This window comes from Artemia franciscana, chromosome 16, assembly GCF_032884065.1.
Source record: "Artemia franciscana chromosome 16, ASM3288406v1, whole genome shotgun sequence".
NCBI lineage: Eukaryota > Metazoa > Arthropoda > Branchiopoda > Anostraca > Artemiidae > Artemia > Artemia franciscana.
The window spans coordinates 18,281,304-18,303,969 of NC_088878.1; the positions used below are offsets into that span (position 1 = coordinate 18,281,304).

General features: G+C 35.0%; 1 protein-coding gene across 3 annotated transcripts in view; it reads right to left on the bottom strand.

The window, feature by feature from the left end:
* The window catches only part of LOC136037164 (UDP-glucose 4-epimerase-like), a 40,155-nt gene extending 17,777 nt beyond the window's left edge, over nt 1-22,378 (bottom strand). The window contains exons 1-4 of one of the 3 annotated variants that reach the window (XM_065719706.1): nt 22,234-22,378; nt 10,268-10,355; nt 5,655-5,810; nt 2,743-2,856 (exon numbers count right to left, since the gene is read on the bottom strand). In XM_065719706.1, the coding sequence (XP_065575778.1) occupies nt 2,743-2,856; nt 5,655-5,810; nt 10,268-10,355; nt 22,234-22,247 (372 nt within the window). In that variant the 5' untranslated portion in view covers nt 22,248-22,378. Of the gene's footprint in view, nt 1-2,742; nt 2,857-5,654; nt 5,811-10,267; nt 10,356-18,490; nt 18,568-21,833; nt 21,936-22,233 lie in introns of those variants that run through there. The other 2 variants (XM_065719705.1, XM_065719704.1) reach the window with 2 other exon arrangements.
* Nucleotides 22,379-22,666: the final 288 nt, after the last annotated feature.

The following is a 22,666-nucleotide window of genomic DNA, read 5'->3' on the forward strand; positions in this document are numbered from 1 at the left end:
GCCGGGTATAATATAAAGTTCTGATATATATATTACATATATATATATATATATATATATATATATATATATATATATATATATATATATATATATATATATATAAATATATATATAAAGTTCTGATATATATATTATATATATATATATATATATATATATATATATATATATATATATATATATATATATATATATATATATATATAAAGTTCTGATATATATTATATATATATATATATATATATATATATATATATATATATATATATATATATATATATATATATATATATATATATATATATATATATATATATAAATAAGTTGTTTGTCTGTGTGTCTGTCGACTGACGTCATGTTTATCGACTGACGAAATTACAGACCGGGACATCGGGACACAAATGACGACCGGGACACCGGGACATCTATATATATATATATATATATATATATATATATATATATATATATATATATATATATATATATATATATATATATATATATATATATATATATATATATATATATATATATATATATATATATATATATATATATAAATAAGTTGTTTGTCTATGTGTCTGTCTACTGATGTCATGTTTGTGTGTCGACTGACGTCATGTTTGTCGACTGACGTCATTATAAGGATTGAGCTGTATGTCGTCATGAAGTTGTTTTTCGTCTGACGTCATGTTTGTCGACTGACGAAATTACAGACCGGGACACCGGGACACAAATGACGACGGGGACACAGGGAATATAAATGACGACCGGGAACATCATATACCAATTCAAAAACGAATGTATTCAAGCCGAAGTAGCTGAGATGGTAAAGCGTTATGTTCCAGGTCCGAGAGGTTCCAGGTTCGAACCTTGGCTTTAGCATTAATACAAAAGAAGAAAAAAAATTAAAAAAGGTAAATACAAGAGAAGAAAAAAAAACTAAAAAAGGTAAAAACTACAAAAAAACTAAAAAGAAAATATTAAAAGAACTAAAAAAGGTAAAAAACTAAAAAAAGGTAAAAAACTAAATACTAAAGCTAAAAAACTAAAAAAAGGTAAAAAATAATCACTAAAAAAGAAAAAAAACTAAGGGAAAACTAAGAAAGGTAAAAACTACAAAAAAAATAAAAGAAAAATAACTAATAAAAAGAAACTAAAAAAACTAAAAACTGAAAAAGAAAAATAACTAAAAAAGGAAAAAAAACTGAAAAATAAAGGAGAAAAAGAAAACTAAAAACCGGGACACAGGAAATATTAATGACGACCGGGACACTCAAAGAGAAATTACAGACTGGGACACTCAAAGATAAATTACAGACCGGGACACCGGGACACAAATGACGACCGGGACACAGGGAACATAAATGACGACTGGGACGCTCAATGAGAAATTACAGACTGGGACACTGGGACACAAATGACGACCGGGATACTGGGAATATAAATGACGACCGGGACACAGGGACACAACTACAAGGGGGATGCCGGGGGCACAGGGGGATATATAAATGACGACGGGGACACAGGGAATGTTCGATTAGCAATCACCATCAACAAAGCTCAAGGGCAATCATTAGAATAATCAGGTATAGATCTGAATACGGATTGTTTTTCCCATGGACAATTTTATGTTGCATGTTCAAGAGTCGGTAAACCTGACAATCTATTTATGTGCACAGACAATGGGACATCGAAGAATGTTGTATATTCGGGCATAGCATGCATAAATAAGATTGTTGAATTTCCAACACAACTGTTATTTGTATAATATAATGTCTGCTAGAAGCTGCGTAAAACGAAAATTTACAGTTGCTGTTACTGTAAATAATGATTCTTTGGAACCAACACCTGAACTATCATACGTGATAAGATGTGAAATTCGACAAACTGGACCATCAATTCCGACAACACCAATCTGGACAGCTAAAACAAAGGCCGTTGCTAAACTGTCTGATGTAATCAAAATCCAAAAACGTATCGAAAATGAAGTGCAAAGACACGGGCGGTTAGAAGATATGCGAAAACGACAATTAGAGCGTGTTCAAAACGAAAATGAAGAGCAAAGACTCGCACGGCTAGAAGAAAAGCGACGGCAAGTCAAAAGAAAAATGAAGAGCAAATACACACGCAGTTAGAAGAACAGCAGCATCGTGTCAAAAATTAAAATGAAGAGCAAAGACACACGGTTAGTAGACATGCAATACTGACCATGTGAGCAAACCAAAAATGAAAATGAAGAGCAAAGACACACGCAGTTAGAAGACATGCGACACCGAACATGTGAGCAAGTCAATGGAAATCAACTTGGACAGCGAGAATCAAAACGTCTCAAAATTGAAAATGATAGCGATGATGATTGTGTTTTGGATTTTGACATATATAAGGTTATCAATGCCCAACATACCTTTGAAAAGCAAAAATACGACTAGATAAATCATTGGAAGGAAAATATGTTTTTGTCCCACCACCTGAATAATTAAAAGACAAAGGTTCGGCGATTTGTCTTTCGTAATCATTGTTAGGAATCGAAAACACCATGACTGCTTTGCTAGGTCAACCTTTTTCGCTTCAAGATTCTTTAAAAGTTTGGATTTGGCTACCTTCCAGGAAATTCCCAAAAATTTAAATTTAATGTTGAATAGCCTCATCCCAACTTATTCATAGCATCGAATGATTTTCTTAACTAGTTACCGAACATATCTGGATTCAAAAAAGTTGTTAAAGCATTCTTACCTCCAAAAGGTTAATTGTGCTGATGAGATTGTTTTTGTAATAGTTTAGTGGAATGTGGAACGATTCACCAACAGACTTATAAGCGGCAAAATGGATTACACAGTCAATCTTGTGCTGAAAGAAAAACAAAATTAGCAGTGTCAGAAAATACTATGCATAATGCTGATCCTGTGGTTGAAAAGAAAAACACAATTTTTATAACAAAATTATTATATTATGTTAAATTCTTAAACTTTGTACTGACTGCCCTATAGTGAATAATATTGTATTTCGACGCATTTATTCCATCAATATCTAGAGTAAAAAAGATAGAAAAAAAAGCTCCCAAAAATTCATAAAAAAAATTGTGTTTGTTTACATAAAGTGACATTACAGTCACACATGTAAATTAAAAAAGAATTTTGTATAATTAAACTCAATCGAGTTGGTCTTTGCTCAGCTTTCAGAAATAATTTTTGTGTGTGATTGATCAGAGTCAAAATTGGTCCACTACTATATTTTTGCTTATGCACATACTAAAACACTCTAGAAGGCGAAAACTCCTATATAGAAAATGTTAATTAATCATTCTAACCGTCAGACATAGTAGATAGTGTAGCTCATTAGTTGAAGAACGGTGCTTTAATCATTTTTTATATATCACATTAGTCTACTTGGTTAATTGGTAATGTTGGTTAATTTGTTTTATTGTCCGTATCATTTATTCTTAGACAATGTTTATTATTTATCCGACCGGAATCACCACAATTGCACAGCTCCCAATCAAAAAGATGTTCATTATTTATCCGACCACAAGACACACAATTGCCATCCCAGAGCTTCGACACCCTAGAACTACTAACCATACAAAGGGCCCCCCGAAAACATGACTCCCCACATATGCAATCTCTCAATTCGAAATTCTTAAGTGAAATAGCTCCCGATAAGTAAAAATTATGACATGATTTGCATCAAAGACAAGTTTTTTTTAAGCTCGTTATGACTATGTTGAGCTTGCATAGTAATGCTAAAAAACTAAGCTACGTCATAGTTTGTAAAATTTAAAAATTATTTTTTATTTCCAATAAACTCCAGAACATCATTTTTCCAGAAGATCCGGAATAATCATTTTGAAGTCACTAATTACAATTGTTTACCATTCAATTTTTGAAAAGGAACCATTTAAGGTTGGAAGCAAGGCAAATATTCGGTTCAGTAAGGAAGCAAAAGTCAACCATAGGCTTTCTTATAACAGTTGAATGGACAATTTTGAAAGATTTTGTTTTAATGAATACAGGAAACGAGTTCTTTCTACTGGCTTAAAACTTCATACAAAAGAACCAATCAAGAGTTGCATTCTTTTTACAAGCCAAAAATAGCAGCGACCATAAGGCTATCAGATGCATTCGGGCAAGGTTTAAAAAAAAAATAGTTTGTTTGTCTCTCCCTAGACAAAGAATTATGAACCTGCTTTCAAAACCATGTCCAAAAAATAGGCCAGAGCAGTTGATGTATCATGTTCTTTAACACAGGAAATATAGGACATTAATCTCCTAAGCTTTGATAGACCTTGCAGTAGACCTAGAACCCCTGGCTTAGAATTCTTGTGAAATGAATAACTTTGTGAGGTTCATCAAATCTTTGTGTATATTCATTTGCAAGGGCATCGCATGATATATGTCGTATATTGGTAACTGGTACAATACAATTACTCAGGAATTTATTTCAGAAAGAGGTACAATTTTAAGTTAAGGAAATACATTTTCGAGGAGAAAATATATAATAGTTTAAAATTTTATTCTAAAAAGTATAAACAAAACATATTCTTTTATCTAACTTTTGTATTAAGAAGTTATCAATAACTGAGAGGGCTTAAAATTTCAGATGTGGGGCTGGATATAAGGAATAAACTTAAAAACTTGTAGTTTATACCAGAAATGTCAATAGATCTTGAGAAATTAAGGAGGTAGGCGAGGTATAGAGGACACCTCTCTCATGCTTAGAAACCTGATTGACTCTGCGTTAACCAAATTTTTAAACCACAGTGACCCTTATCTGATTGTGAGACCTCAGACGTCAACTTGGTGAATAGATAGAAAATCAAACGTAGGCTGGATTCAGACCCAGTAAAAAAAAGAAAACAAAAACATAGCTTTAACATCCAGAAAACTACGAGTAAGATGGAAGCAATACTGGTACTCATGTACGTCATGGTACACAATCAAGAACCAACCCAGTTTTACTTGTCGGTATTAAGAGGCAATTAGTTTACGTTCAGTGGAAAACAAGTGACGGATGATAGAATACACTGCAGTTATATAATTTGGGCTATATATTTGCACCTTAGGAAGGGGTGCGGGTAAATTATTTGGACAGTGCGAAGTTAGAAAACAATCAGAGGCGTCATTTGGGCCAAATCTTGGGGTGGGCATGGGGCATTTGACAAAACTTGAGATTTTTATTATGAATCTAACCTACTTTCAAAATTTACAATGATTAATAGCAAATAGCGTAATTACCCCAGGGGTCGTCAGGTAATTACGCTCTTTGGCTAATAGGCGTGCAGTTAGTTCAAATCATTTGAACAGAATGGATTATGTTGGACATAATGGATAATTATGGCCGGAAAAGGGCCCTTTGTGGTGGAAGCTTGGCCCCCTTCTGGAAAATCTGGGGTGGGCATTTGCCCACCCCTGACCTCCCCAAATGGCGCCTCTGAAAACAATCCCTACTTCATAATGAGCAGAATAATTGTAGTTAACACTTTTTGCGTGTAGACCCGCTATACTTTAGCCCCCCCTTAATGTGCAAATATATAGACCAAATTTGCTTATAAAGTATTGTATTTTCGTCATATTTTGGTATATTTCATCAGGATTAACCTAACTTCAATTCTTAACTATGTACCATTATGTGCACAAGCATAGCAATACCTTCTGAAATATATTCTGTATCACTGATTTTTCAAGAAGATCTCCGTAGTAAAAATGAACTTTTTTTCCAGTGATTTTTTCAACTCCTTTAAGAGGTGGTGGAAGAACATCCTGACTGGAGCCAACGGAATTGACGAAGTTGTCAATCGCTACTACCTAAAATTCAAGGAGACCACGATAAATTACTGAAGAAAACAATTTACAAGTATTTGTCTACACTTTGACCAATTTCAATTTTACGGTAAAAACCAGGCAACAAATCTGACAAATAAATAAATAATTCCAGAGAATTTGAGCAAATAGTTAGAAAATTATCTTGAAGAATACAAAAGCATGTTTCAACTAAGAAATTGCAAGCAAAATAATCAATGAATTAATAATAAGCACCTTTTATATAATTTCTATTGATGTAAATAACGGTAAAATTAGGACACAATGTGTTTTTAGTTAAAGCCTGATTTTCACCAAAGAGTAAAAATCAGAAACGCTCTAGATATAGGTAAAGAATACAGGGAGCCAGAGGGCAGAATGACACCCCAGACCGAGTTAGAAATGGGTTCCTAAGAAAGTTAGAGTTCAGCCCTGGCAGTACTGAAATATCTGAAAATCCCTCCTTATTGGAGGAATCAAGATTCGACAACCCTGGTTGCTGATCCTAAATCCAAGAGTATTGTCATTTTAAGCTAACTCGATATAGTCGATAGTAAACTTTATTACAATCGTTTTATCATTCAAATCAACATTCAAACAAAATTATAAAATAGTAAAACTTCTCCACTTAAATCGGCAAATCATTTTGGTCAGTGAGTCACTATTAGTACATTAAAACTAATTGGGTATCATTTGCCTTAGTTACCTGAATTCTTGTGTTAGGATTCAAGAAGAAATGTTGAAGGGTATAATTAAGAAGCCCATCATATTATTGCTAACTTATTTCTGTAGGAACAGAAATATCGATTGAATTAAATCTAAAAAATTTTAATTATATTTACAGGCCAGTATTATCTTTCGGTTTTTGGAAATTTTGAGAAAGGGGGCTAATAACAATTCCATACAAGATATAACATAAACAACAAATTACAAGTAGATGCAAGCCCAAAACCACCACTGCTAGGGTTGTCGACAATGTTGATTGCAGTGGTGGAGTTTTCACATTTATTGATCAGTTCCCCTAAAATGTCTAAGTCCAAGAAAAAAAATAATATAATTATTCTTTCTTATGAGTTGTTGAAAATTCTTTACAACGTTGCAGAAGAAGGAATTGCAATAATATTAACACACAATTTTCGTAAATTAGATTAACTACCTATCGTAAATTCTTTTAATATCCTTCAGTTTCTAAAATCTGCATTTATTTCCTATAGGATATGATTTCATAAGTAATCGGATTTTGATTTATCTATGTCTATGTAGCTTAATATATTCTATATAGTATAATGCCAATATAAAACACTACAGTATAATGCCTAGTATAATAGACCAAGTATAATACATGGATTCTTTATGTAATTAAGTAAAAAAAAAACATCAAGTTTTTTCAACTGAAAGCAAGGAGCAACATTAAAAATTAAAATGAACGGAAATTGTTACGCATGTGAAATTGTTACGCAATACCTAGCTCTTTACGCAAGTTCAAATTTTACTCCGATTCTTTAAGAATTACCTCTGAATCACAAAGGCCGTTTAGTTAGAATAAATAGCTCTTTTAATATTTCTGCTTACTTTCAGTTGACAAAAACTTTTTTAAATTTAATTTCTGATCTTTTTTAAATAATGCTGGGAAATCCAGTGTCCCTATCATGGAAAAATTTTCTTCCCCCTTGAAAAATTCCTCCATAGAAAAATCCTCCCTTGTAACCCCCTACCCCTGACCCCCTGCACCAGAAAAAAGCCCCCCTGAAAACCTCTGTATACTTCCTACTAACTGATATTACGTGTAAACAATAGGCAAAGTTTATAACTTCCAGCTCTTCCCCCGGGGACTGCTGGGGATTCAGTCATCCTCAAAGACATAATTATTACATTTTTCGACTATACTTAAAAAAATGGCTATCTGAAAATTTTCATACGGTGGCTTTGGGGATAAAATGAGCGTAGGAGGGGGCCTAGTTCCCCACAAATTTTTTGATCGATTCAAAATGGCACTAGAGCTTTTAATTGCCGTTCGAATGAGCCCTCTCGCGATATTCTAGGGCCACTGGGTTGATACGATCACAGTTGGAGAAAAAAAAGAGAAAAAAACACATCCTTCTGGCAAAAATACAAAATTCCCCATTTTTGCAGATAGGAACTTGAAACCTTCACAGTAGGGTTCTCTGATAGTTGAATCTGATGGTGTGATTTGCATTAAGATTCTATGGCTTTTGATTTGCATTGCAAACTATTATTTGCATTAAAATTCTATGACTTTTAGGAAAAAGGGTTTCCCCCTTTTTTCGAAAATAAGGCAAATTTTTTCAGGCTCGTAACCTTTGATGAGTCAGATTAAACTTGACGAAAATTATATATTTGAAATTAGCGTTAAAATCCAATTCTTTTGATGTGCCTATTGGTATGAAAATTCCATTTTTTAGAGTTTCGGTTACTATTGAGCCACTTACGAACTGTTTGATTAAATATAAAAAACACATTTTTCAACTGAAAGTAAGGAGCAATATTAAAATTTAAAACGAACAGAAATCATTACGTATATGAGGGGGATCGGCCCTTCCTCAACACCTCCCTCTTCACGCTTTCAGTTTTTTGGCATTTAAAAAAAGTTACTTATTGTTCTAATTAACCGATCCTTGTTCTTCAGGACTCATCTTTAAAGAATTGGGATAAATTTAAACTTTAACGTAAAGAACGAGGTGTTGAGGAGGGGGAAACTCCCCTAGTATACGTAATAAATTCTGTTCGCTTTGAGATTGAAAATTACTCCTTACTTTTCGTTGAAAAACATGTTTTTTTGTAAATTTAATTTCTGAACTTTTTTTAAATAACACCAGGAAATCTGGATCCAACTCCACGGAAAAATCTCCCTCCCCGTGAAAATATCCTCCGGACAAATCAATCCTGGTGAAAATTTACTCCGAACAATTACCCTTAACACCTCCACGCGTAAAATTGAGTCAGTAAAGAGAAAGCGCAACATATAAAGAAATTTCATATAGGAATTCTGGCAAATTTCCCTAGTATACAAATTTCCCCTGAGAAGTTCAACCCCTGGAAAATTCCCTCTCCACGGAAAATTCTCCCCGTGTAAAGTCCCCCCTGCAAAATTTCGTCCTCCCCATCCCACCCAGAAAATGTATGCATACTTCCCAATAACAAATACAATACATAAGCAATAGGAAAATTTTGTAGCTTGAAGACCTTTCCCCAGGGGCTGTGGGGGGGGGGGGTCTTGACATCTCCAAAGAGATAGTTATTAGGCCTTTCAACTATGCTGGACAAAACAGCAATCTTAGAATTTTGATCAGAAGATTTTGGGAAAAACAGTGGCGTGGGAGGGGGCTTAGTTACCCCCAAATTTTTGGTCACTTAAAAATCGCACTAGAACTTTTAATTTCCGTTAAAGTGAGCCCTCTACCGATGTTTTAGGCCCACTAGATCGAAACGATCACCCCTAGGGAAAAAAACAAACAAGCAAATAAACACGCATCCGTAACCTTTCTTCTGGCAAAAAACAAAATTCCACCTAAGGTGAACAAAGATCTTTTTATAAGGTTTATTGTCTATATTTTTAAAACCTAAAAAAAAAATTTGAGCTTAATAGTTTGAGTCTGATTAAGGTAGAGAAGGAAATTAAAAGCTAAAACGAACAAAATCACCGCTTCGTAGTTCATGCAATATATTTTTGACAAAATATTTCAAATAAACAAATTCTTGATATTTCTCTTGTTTTAGAACTCGGAAAAACTAGCAACATGCTGAAAACTAAGCTTGCTTGATTTTTTTAGAAGTAAAATTGTATAGTAAGAGTTATCGATTTATTCCTTGGCTGGTATGAATCTTATAAATGAATTTTACATTTTCTGCATATTTCTTAAGATCTTTCTGCTCTTTATCCTGCTTTGTTGCGTCGGTTTTGTATTTTTGGAAGAATCTAATTTTTCAGAATTCTACAAAAATAGGAAAATGACATGAATCAGTTTTTTTTTAAACAGTTTTTCAAAAAATATGCTGCATAAACTGCGACGCAGTAACTTTGATTCGTTTTAAGTTTCAATTTAGTTCTTTACTTTCATCACAAAAACTTCGTTCAAAAGAAAAAAAAAATAATCCCACAATAAGCTTTCCTTGAATACGCCAGATTAATGCTGATTATTTTAGATAAAGCTCAAAAAATCATTGAGGCCCTCTTTAACCTTGTTGTGTTTTTTATTCTAGATAGTCTTTATCTGGAACGTCTTTAGAAAAATATATAACAAGAATGATAGCATGGTAAGTACAACTGGCACATTTATTCTCTAATAATTCTGCCTGTTTAAATGGAACCCACGCATTGCTTAAATAATAGTTGAAATAGATGGCGGTTTGCCACTGTGTAATAGCCACTCGTGAATTGTATATTTAGAGCAAATAACCTTGATAAGCACTTATTTCTCTTCCATGCAACTAGGGCTACTTACATTATAGCCAGCTTCAAGCAGGTCTACTGCGCAATGTGATCCAATGTATCCAGCACCGCCTGTAATGAGGATTGTCTGGAAGGTCTTTCTACAAATATAAAACAAGAATGTGGTGAATACAACTGGCACATTTATATGCCTTTTTGGGTGGGGTGGGGACCTACATCAAGCAATGATAAATGTAGGATACTTTATTGGAAAAATAATAGAATCTGTTGTATTTTCAAAAGCCTATCTGAACCTATTTTGAAATAGGAAACAGAATAACCCGATCAAAGCAACCAATTTAAGAACAGAACGATTATTTAAAAGTCAACATAGTTAACATTACCAAAATCAGTTCAACAAATTGGCAACTCTTATAGATTGTGAATTGTTGTGGTAACTGCTTGGATTATGATTTTTGCCAAGATAATTTTAGTTTTAGGACCAGCTTTTGGAAACTAGAAACTGGTAAAATTGGTCAAAATCTTTTTCGCGATTGAATAAACATCAATTAAAAAGAAATTAGACAAAATTGTCTAAGTGAAATTCTCTAAAACTGTATGGTGTGAGATAAAGAATTTCTGTGACTTTAAAAAGCATGCTGCTAAAGATAAATGCAGCTTCACTAACCAGAAGGCGAAAATTACCCCTTAATACTAAGTAGCTTGATTTTTAGGTGACAAGGTGAATACTACCGTTCGCTTTCTGTCTTTCCCTTAGGAGTGTTGTCTTGCCAGAAATCATCTAGTAGCTATTCACTGAGTGAATATATGGATGGAGAGTGAAGCCAACTTTGCTACCCACCCAGCAAATTTCCACTTTAATGGTAAGGAGGTTGACGTTCAGGTGAAAAACTAATTCCGGTCCCTATTTGTGTTTCTATCATCATCTCTCTTTCTTTCACTATCTTCACCTGTCCCTTTCTCTCTCTCTCTCTCTCTCTCTCTCTCTCTCTCTCTCTCTCTCTCTCTCTCTCTCTCTCTCTCTCTCTCTCTCTCTCTCTCTCTCTCTCTCTCTCTCTCTCTCTCCCTCTCTTATATATGACCTTAATCAACATCATTATTTAGAAAAGTCGTCTTTCACGGCTTTTAACACTACATTCAAAATTTAATCAGAATTCTTCTAGTATGAGCAATATTGCATAATAATTCTTAGAGTTTTTTCTGTTTTTTTTTTTATTGGCGTCTCACAGAAGAAGAAATCTGCAAACTATTATTATACCGTTATTTTAATGCCGTTAATTGATGTATGCTAATAATATACAATTGACAATAGTTAAAGTAATGCAATTAATTAAATAATAATATGATTGTTAAATATTAATACTATATTTTCAATCAAACAACAACATTGCAACTAGTAATTATGATTATTAGTATCGCTACTTGTAAGCCGTTATGTTAATTTTCAGCTTAAATAAAGTTTTAAACAACACTGCCTTTCAATTTACGATTAAAACGACTGAACATATAAATAAATGAAAGTAACTTTTTAACGAGGCAATGGATAAACATAGCAGGTACAAAGCAATAACAAAGTCTTAATATTTACTATCGACGGATAGAGGTGAAAAATAACAACATAGTAGCCTAAAATAAACAAAATGTATAAAAATGAGGGCAAATACAAACATTATACTGTATAAAATGAGAACAAGATTAAAGAATAAAAATCCAAGGCTTAACACAGTCCATTATTTGACTTTCATTTAACATAAATCAAGCAAGAAGGCAAGCAAGACCAACTTTGGATTAAAGGCCATCATATGAATAATAATTCAAAGAATTTCAGATAGATTGGCAAACATAAGGATCCAGTCACTTTATCAAACATAATATGCTTAAAGTTTTTTTTACTGGTATTTTATTTATTTTTTTTTGTTCTAGAGCATATATAAATTGTGAGTCGTCCTAGCCGAGTGGTTGGTGCGCTGGATTTAGGTTCTTTCGTCCGAGAGGGCGTGGGTCCGAATCTTAATGTAATCGATCTTAATTTGGTTTGGGAGGGGGGTCAATGGCATGACTCTGTAAGCTCAGCCAGAGTCGACTCAGCTCTAAATGAGCACCTGGAGAAATCTTGGGAAGGTAAACAGGAAGGGTGTGCGAAAGCGCAGGATGGCTAGTCCCCAAATCCCTCCATTTCATTTTATGGCTGAAAACCCTTGAGACGGAGATCAGCGCCACCGGTTCGGACAATAAGGGTCTAATACCGTATCCTTAACCTTTTTTATATATTTAAATTGTCTCATAAAAAGTCAATCTCGTATTGCAATATTCAATTATCAGAAAGACACGATCTGTCATGCCTAACCAAGCCGCCTTGCAGAAACAGTCCGACCAAAAACTGTAAGTTTTTTGTGTTTATGACAAATCTTAAAAAAAAAATTTCCTCAGTAAAGAGAGCTTCCTTGTGGATCACCTTTACCATAGAGTTGAAACTGTAATAATCTGCAAGGGAGGTGTTACCCGCAAAATCTTGCACTTTTTATGTGCATAATAAGAATACCAGAAACATTAATCAAATTGATATTACAGTTATTCTGGACTCATTGATGTTTAAATTTAAATTGTAGTAAATCCCTCATGGACTCTAGCTTAATAATAATAATAATAATAATAATAATAATAATTTATTTCTTACCCACAACAACACTATAAAAGTATTAAAATGTGGAGTACAAACAATTAAATACACACAAAAAAGCAAAACATACAAAAAATGAAAAGTAATGACAATAGAAATTTTTTACGTTAATACAAAAAATTAAATAAACACACAAAATAACGAACTATGAAAAAAAAATGAACATTAGATACACACAAAAAATGAAATTCAAAAAACACAAAGAGAAAAACAAATACACACACAGAGTCAAAGAAAAAAAACGGATAACACGGTCGAGAGGAGATAGGCGCGCAGAAGCTGTACTGGAGAGTTGTCTGTGAAGAATCTCCAACTTTAAAGTTATGTCAGGAACTGAGAATTTTTTAACAAGAGTCCGGTTTTTTGTCCAAGGTGGAAGATACAGAAGAAATTTGCAAAATTTGAAATAATTTATCCGAATTCTTTTTAAATTACCATTATTAAGAAGGGGGAAAAGACCTGAAGCATAAAGGACAGAATGATCACAGAAAATAGAATAAAGTTTAGCCAGCGCACGTCTATTATACTTCCCTCTATTTGCAACAATTTTTTGCATAACCAATCTGAATCTTTTTACTTATATCACAAACAGTACGCTGACGTAAGCTCGAAAGATTGTTAGTAATAGTGATTCCAAGCCAACGAATACAATCAACAAGAGGGATAGTGAAGTTATTACAGTGAAGGGGAGTAGCAGTAATACAGTTATAGGGAAGAAACTCACATTTATCTATATTAATTGAAAGGCCAATATCAGAGAAAGCATCAGAAACTATAGAGACCATTTTGGAAAGACCCTTTTTGGAACGGCTAATCAGAAGCAAGTCGTCAGCATACGCAAGATAAGAAACATCCGCAAGACCAGAAAGGTATGTACCTGAAATCTTAGTCAGCACACTAGAAATACAAATCTTAAAAAGCGTAGGGGACAGAACACCACCCTGCCTAACACCTCTTCGCATTCTTATAATAGTGTCTGGTGCAGATCCTAATTGAAGAAACGAATTTGAATACCAAAACCTAAGAAGCATTATAATAGAGAGATTGACCCCAGAATTATACAAGGAAAAAATGAGCTGACTATGGACCACACTATCAAACGCTTTCGAAAGATCCAAAGCACAAATATAAAGACCATTTCCCTTGGAAGAATTATCAGCCAATAGAGAAGACAGAATCTTATGCGCATGCTGACAACCCACCCCACTCCGAAAAACAAATTGGTTCTCATCCTCAATAATATTTTTAGTCAAAAATGGTAGAAGGATATACTCAAAAACCTTACTAATATTACAAGATACAGTAATAGGTCGATAGCAAGAACAACCAATCGGTGACTTTCCCCTTTTTAAAATTGACGAAACAGTGCCACACAGAAAACTCTCAGGTACGTATGAAGTACATAGACACATTTGAAAAAGAGGCTGAAAATGAGATATAAGGGGGGGGGGTGCATCTTAGAAATACCATCCTTATCTATTGAATTAGATTTTAAACTTTTAACAGCATTAATTACGGAAGAAAAAGATATGGGCAGTATATGGCGTTGCGAAAACGTTGTACTAAAGAGGAGGGTAAGAAGGCGAGTATACACAGAATGCACTGAATAATTAATCACTGAAAAAATCGAAGAATAATGTTTATACCAAGCTGAAGTTGGAAGGCAATTACTTGTCATAGTTTCATCATTTATCTTGTCGGAATTGATCACTTTTCGCCAATCCTTCCTACTTACAGGGAAATCCATACCGCGGTAACGTGCCGACCTCAGATAACGTTTATAATTGGTTTTAGTTTTAGGTTTGATATCAGCGACACACCCAGAACTTGGCCAACCACATTCATTCCATATCTGGAGCCATAATTTTGCTTTATTTTTTATTGACTTTAAACAAGGGTCCATTGACCAGATAGGTTTTTGTGTTCTTTTACGAATACGTTGTCGAGGTACGGCAGCTTCTTCTGCCCTTTTCATACACATCACAAGTTGGTTATAATAACAGTCAATATCGGCTTTACCATTCATAGGTACCTGGCGCTGAAGAAGATGATATGGAACACATATGGTAGAAAGAAGGGTTGTCAAGGTAGAGATGTAGTGCGGTATATTGGCTTTGCTCCAATTACTTTTTTCAAACCACTTCGATTTTTCTCGCGAGCAATTGGTTTCCGATACATCAATATCCATTGTAAATGTCACTGAAATTGGCACGTGGTCAGTATCTTGCTCGTTAACATGAACAGAAGTAGAAGAAGAGATAATACCAGGCGAGCAAATAATATGGTCAATATCACTTGTGCTTCCAGAATGATGAACATATGAAAAATTGTGGGAATTGGGCACAACGCGGTATGAAGGAAGACACTCAAAAAGCAGTTCCCTTCTCACAGAAGATCGATTAATATCAGTATTTAGTCCCCAATTATTATATACTATAGAGAGTTTAACAGTACCTGATTCACAAGATTCTTAAGAGACCACACGCCTTTCCGAATTTAGTTAAGGATCTGATCGAGTATCCTTCATATGGGAGATCAGAGTTTATAAATACAATACTGCCGACACGCACAGCCAAAAAAAATTCGTCGGAGTAGAAGAGTACTGAGAAGGGTAGATGAATGTCCCGTTTAAAGACACAGGCTAGTCCACCGGAAGGGCGACCGCCAGTAGCTTTTGCTGGACTCAGGAACGCAGTATGATGCTGACTTCGACGCAAAAAATTCAAACTTGAAGCAGTGAGAAGATGCTCCTGGAAACATACCAAATCGTAGGAACCGTACAACCCATCAATAACAAAATCCTTATCTTTGGTGCCATTTATATTGAACGAAATAACTGAGATTGATGCACTCACGGTTGAAAGGTGGATTTGCTCTTTATTCGATTCTTAATAACGGGGCAGGAAAAGCTATAAGAAGGGCGTTCTTCGCCGCAATTTGCGCAATTGGGATCAGCAATGCATGGCTCATCTTTTGTTGATATGTGTGGCCCTCCATAACGAGCACATTTCGGGAGAACGCTGGGACAGGAGTACTGTAGATGGTCTAGTGATCGGCATTTAAAACAGCATTTGGGTAGGTCCTTAAACTCGTAAACAGGAAAAATTTCATAGCCCACTCTGAGGCCATGCTTGAAAAACGTATATTGCGCAAAAGAATCCAAAAACTGGATTTTCACAGCCTTAGATAGACCCAATCTCTTAGCATCTATGATACCGTGTTGGCTTCTGAGTACCGTAATGTCAACGTCGGAGGAATATTACGTGATATACCAAAAAACCGCTTTGAAACCACTTTTGTTGTAGTACCGGAGATTATGTTCTGGATTGACGAGCAGAAGTCCTCCATAGCAGACTTGTCCATATTAATATACCACTTGTCATTGATGGGCTTTACGCTACGTACTAATTCATGTCCAGTAATTTGGTCTATAGCAGCTTTTCGCTTAAGAGGGTCAGATAAGGCGTCCGGAACCTTTGAGACGATAACTGTGGCATGCGAATCTAGCACTGAAGCCGGCTTGGGTAATTGGGGGAAGCTCAATTCATAATTGTCAAGTTTTGAAGACATTCCCAGATCAACTTGATGGAGCTCATTGAATTTTGAGAATAAAGAGGTGTAGGCAGAGGCAGGGAGGCAGGGTACTTCCGTAGGACGCTTTATGACGAATGTCGGAACATCAGTGTCAGTCTCTTCAAGAGATTTTAATAAAGTAATTATGTCGCTGAAATTTTTCTTATGAGTTTTTTTATGATTTTTCTTATATGTTTTTCTTATGAATTTTCTTTTTTAAACATTTATATAAAAATCAAGAAAAATAGACAGATTTTTCTAAGTCCTAGAACGAGCAGATTAAAAGTCATATAGTAAGTCAAACATAAAACGAATAGAAACATTGTGCATGAATTAATGAAACCTGCTCCTCGCCCTCCTATCTATGCGTTAGTGCTGTGCCACTGAGTTTGCCCTAAAACCATGGTCTATTACCATTTCTATCCCACATAATGCTCCAATATGGTTTATGGACCAATCTTATCTGTTGCGAAATGATTGAAAAATACACAGTCTAGTTAGATGAGCCATAATATAACCCAGGGGCTATGGCTGAGCTACTATTACGTCTCCAAATTTGAAATAGCCCTGGACACCCTGTTGCACAATTATTACAAAATCAGTCATTTGGTTACTGTTGTCTTAGGGGTTCCTTTTTCTTCGTCAGCTAGAAAATGTCTAGGAGTTATGATCGCGTTTTCAAGTTACTATTTGGGTATTCAACTCGGTATATAAATTATTATACTTATTTGTCGGGTGTGGATCTTTGAGGATTAAACACATTAGCTCTAGCCACAGGAGGTAGGAGATACTTGAAGATTAGACCTTCCTGCTTGGAAGGTCTATTTTGAACACAAAATGTTGAAAAGGCTAAAAAGATTGTTCAAATTTATGGTTTTACTGTTCAATCGAGTTTAATATACAGATACCGACACCTGACTGAAAATGTCACAACATTATTGTGATTGTACACTTGACCAGTTTGTGAGCTTTACCAGTACCTCAACTAATGAGCAAGAAAAACAAATTCATCATGTTTGAGCGAAGTATTGACATGATATATAGTATGTATTGATAGATATATAGTAGTATCTGGCACGTACGCAGGAAGGGGCCTTCGGACCAGGCCCCCCCCGAAATTTTGTGAAATTTTAATTTCCCCATGGTTTTTTGGGATTTCTGGCAAAAGTAAGACATTTATTAAGAATCTAGATACATGTGTGAAGCCTTTTTTTGGGATTTTACAGCATGCAATTATCCGGTCAAGTCACTGCCCAATGATTAACCCATTTTCTGTCTAACTTTTTACCCTCTTTGAAGTAATTAGCGATTGTACTGGTTTTTTTTTCGTAAATAGAGCAACAAAATAGAATTATCCTTCATATTAGGGCGTTTATCCCCCCTTTTCAGGATAAGTACAGCTTTTAATGAATCAATTTTGAAAACTATCATTTTTCATTAGAATCGATGTTTTCGCAATAGAAGAACTACCACCCACAGCACCCATATTGCACTGTTAACCCTAAAATTTCCCTTTCAGTAGGATATAATAGATTAATCACTGGTTCTAAATCGCTATGAACATAACCTGAGCCTAAAACGTACTTTTGAGGCTTCAGTCTTCTTCCCCCCATCCGCTACAATACTACAGATTAAAGTTAATCTGTATTTTCCGATATACGTGCTTTTTGCATTTATTTAGTTACTAAATAAATAAAAAAGCGCTACTTTATACCTGCTGTTTCGAAGGTTTTGCCCCCCCCCCCGCGAAAAAAATTCCTGCGTACGTGCCTGAGTAGTATAATATGATATTAAGACCATAACAAAGAAAAAGTAAAACTGAACAAATTGCCTGTATAATTGCAAAACTAAAACACAAAACAATCCTTCTCCTGATAAAACAGCACCTATAATTGTATTTGATATGGTTAGCTCTAGGGGGATTATTCACAATGTGGTTCTGATTGATATGTTTTGCTTCATCGATGTGATGTTGCTGGCTTTAATGAGATTATTCACAAACAAAAGCCACAAAAATCTTACCCAAGTATTCTGTCTTTCAAGGCCATTCTAACCAATGTTTGATTTTTGCCCCAAGAAGTCAATCAGTGAAATGGCACAGATGCACACCTTAACACAAACTACTTTTAGGCAAGCCACTCCCACTCGCCTTCTCACTTTGAAAATATCCAATTAAAAACATTTCCCGTTAGCGACCAGGATTCCCTTTCCAAATCATGTCAATTTTCGTCCTCTTGCAAACATTAAGGCCTGTTTCATTAAGGCCTCTTTCTACACTTTACTAAGTAATGATGTTGACTTTAGTTAATTAAAGATACAAGTTAACATTAGTAAAAATAAAAAAAATACTAAGTAAAAATTACTAAGCAAAAAACATTTCTTAGTAAAAATTACTAAGGAATACAAACTTTTCCTTTTTCACTAGGGAATCGTAAGGAATGATTCCTTCTCTGTCCAATCAATATTTATTTTAGAACAAAATTAGACACAAAAGAATTATTCCTTAGTAAATTTGCTTCATGTGTCAACTAAAGGTTTTAAAAATTTTAATAAAATATTTTAAAATTATTTTAATCGCTAATATTTTCTCATTTATTACTTCTATTATTATCTCAACTATTTTTAAACAAAACGTAGAAAATGAGGAATGAATTGGAATGACGTTTTCCTAATAGTTCATGCCTTTTTTCTTAAAGCTTGGCTCCAGTCACAAATTTTAGATTATCTAACTAGCCCTCAATACCGCCCTCAGGCAAAAACTTGCCTGTATTGTGCCCTCAGGCACAACTCACATGAAATTCTAGTGATAGTTCCTATAAAAGGGAGCCACACAATATAAATCAATATTTATATTTATTTTATCAACACACATATGTAAATGTTTGATGTCTCTCGCTATAAAAGGTTTTAATGAATCTTAATCAGTCTTATAGAGTTTCATTCAGCTCTTTGCTTAACCTGTTTGAACTAAACTTGACAATATTTCACCCGAATTCCTGCTGTATAACGAAATTCATCCCGAAAATTACATCTCCTCCCCCTTACAAATGATTCTCAAGAAACTTCCTCACCGTGGACAATTCTCCCTGGAAAACTCTTCCCCGGGGACGATTACCACCTAGAAGATTCTTCATGCTTATAAAATTGAACAGCAAAAGGAATAGTAAGACACAGGGGTGTCCCTTTTTTGGGGGGGGAGTTCGGTTGCCTTCCCCAATAATGTGGAGGAAAAAACTATATATTCCATGCCCCTTGACCATCTAGATATGGACCCCTTTTGCCCCCCCCCCACAAATGAAAATACTGGAGATTCTCCCCTGGTAAGACAAATAAAAAGAATTAAGAAAGGGAGAAATTCTGGAATATATTATATGGCAGCATTGGACTTTGCAGTCCCTACCGGCGGTGCCAATCTCCGTTTCTTGGCCCATCAGCCAGGAAGTGCAATAGGGGAATAGGGGCCAACAATCCTGTGCTTTCACCCACCCTTCCTGTTTACCTTCCCCAGATTTCTCCAGATACCAATTCACAGCTGGGTCGACTCTGGCTGAGCTTACGGAGTCACACCACTGACCCCCGTCCCAAACCAAATAATTGGGTACACTAGGATTCGAACCATAGCCCTCTTAGGCAAAGGATCCTACATCCAGCACGCAAATCTACTTGGCTAGGACGGTCTTTTTTTAGACTACATATACTCAGATATACAAGTAGAATATATGGTGTGCAACATCCTAGTGGATACTTTTCCCATTGCAAGGGGCGAACTGCGTGGTTGCGGTCAGTTCCTCAAATGCTACAATTGCCCAACTTTGCGTGTTGAACATCGATTTTGGGTGCTACTGTCAAAAAATGACTGTAATGCTGCTAAAGCCAAACTTTCGTCCTATTGGTGGCAGCTCTGAGTACATGCTGAGTACATGTTACAATGCTACACTTAAAAAACTAGTGCTAAAACAGCACTTTCGTGTTACGCATGACAAACCTAGTGAGCTGTAATATGTGCTATAGAATTAGGCACCTGACCAAGTCCGAGACAAGTAATTACTATTACTTCTTAGTCCTAGTCTGTATCTCTGTGCACTTCCATCATAAAGCAGCCCTGTACAGCTTCCCCTATTTTTTTTCAGATTATTTCCTTTAACCTTGATCCTGCCCTGCTATAATAACTCAACCCCCGAACTACATAAAAAATTAAAAGAAATAAAAACCTAAAAATAAATGCTATAGGATATGTTACACTATACATTCTACCTAAATTTTTGAACTCGGGTATAATGTGCCAAAATTGTTCGCTATATTTATCTGTCATTCTGCATCTTTTCCACTAAACCTATACCATTATTTTATGTGTATTAAGTTTCTTCAGTTTGCGGGTATTAAGTTGAAACAGAAGAGGCAAATATAGTACAATGCATGGGAAATATATAACTTAAGCTATATATTTGCAAATTATGGAAGCACATTATGGAAGAGGACGCGGGTTCGAATCCCAGTGTACCCAATTATTCAGTTTGGGACGGGGGTCAGTGGCGTGACTCTGTAAGCTTAGCCAGAATCGACCCAGCTCTAAATGGGTTGCCCCCAGACCCCCATTGAACTTCCTGGCTGAAGAGCCAAGAAACGGAGATCAGCACCGCCGGTACGGACTGTAAAGTCTAATGCCGTATCCTTTACCTTTTTTACATTATGGAAGGTGGGTATGTTCGTAAAATAAAGTGAAGCCCTTTTAGGAATGATATAAGTTATCCTAAACATTTTAAGATTCTTGATTATATAATTCGTAAGAAAAATTCACTTTATTTTAACGGAAAAGGTACGTCATACTCAAATTTGTCCACGATTTTGTCAATCTCAACTTTTTTGCCTCTGACCCTTGGAAGCTATGACCGTTAGATCGGACCTTTCAAATATTGCCTGACGTCACCTCTCTTCACTTGCTTGGACGTTACCCATGGCGTAATTTTGTTAGAATCTTGGGGGGCGGGGGAGTTGGAGCCAGTTTTCTCAAATCAAGCGAAAATGACAAAAAAAATGAACCATTTAGAATAATAAGGGCAAATATATACTAAACAAGTAAAGATCTGTTTCTCTAGATGCTTGAATTATGCAGGCTTAACTTAGTTCCAACAGAATCTTATGCAAAAACTAAATTTTAGATGGGGGAGCAAACTGAGGTCTTGGGGGCGAACTGAGTTTTGGAGGGGGCAGTTGCCCCCCTGCCCCTTAGAAAATTACACCTATGTCTGTTACTTAAATCCTTGGCCCTCCCGACTGGGCTCTGACCTTTAGTCCTAACACTTGATGTCACAATTTTCTATTGTTTTTTTTTAGTTTAAAACTTTTAGGTTTTTATAGCCCATACCTATTTTCATGGTAAAAAATCATTCAATTCAAACTCTCACGGTTGTACTTTGATGAGTTTGAATTATTTTTCATCCATTAATTCTAACATAAGGCTTTCGTTCGACTAGTTAGAAAGTTCAGCTTTTCCTTTTATCTAATTGCTTCAGCACATGCGTTCTATGTTTGGAAAGTTCTCATAGCTGCCAAATCGTAATTCAAGAGGTAACTTCAAAATATTCCGAGAATTGGAATGGCTAAATGATTATAAAGGTAAATGTGAGAAATGGAATGAGAAACTTGAAAAAATACCTACAACGTCATGTGAAAATTTCAAGAAATTTTAAAGACAATTCCATTTTTTTTGCATGGGATACTATATTCATTCTATAGAATAAACTGCAGTTAGTAAAGTAACTTACTTTGAGTTCTCCATTTATGAATACGTGTATATAGGTATATATAGTCAGTACACACAGAGAGAAAATTTTTTGACTATTAATCAACCGTGTTTCTTTACTAACGAAAATTGCCGCTAGAATATTTAAGTTTGTAGAACCTGTCTGAAATAACCTGTTTATGACGTTAAGATAACAACTGCTCTCCAATTGACAAAGAATTTCTTTATTTTGTCTCTATTTTTAATTTGCTCCTCACAGGGTCTTATCAGCTCGTCTTCAAAGCAAAGACTGAAGTTGTTACACTAAGGAAAAGTTTACAAATTAAACCCAGAGTGGCAAGATAGGGTGCATTTGCACAATCTCGGCACAGTTTCGAGGCGGTTGCGCATTGAATTTTTCAAATAGGGTTATGTTTTTGGGGCGAACAAATTGTTCATTCGGCGCATTTTTACTT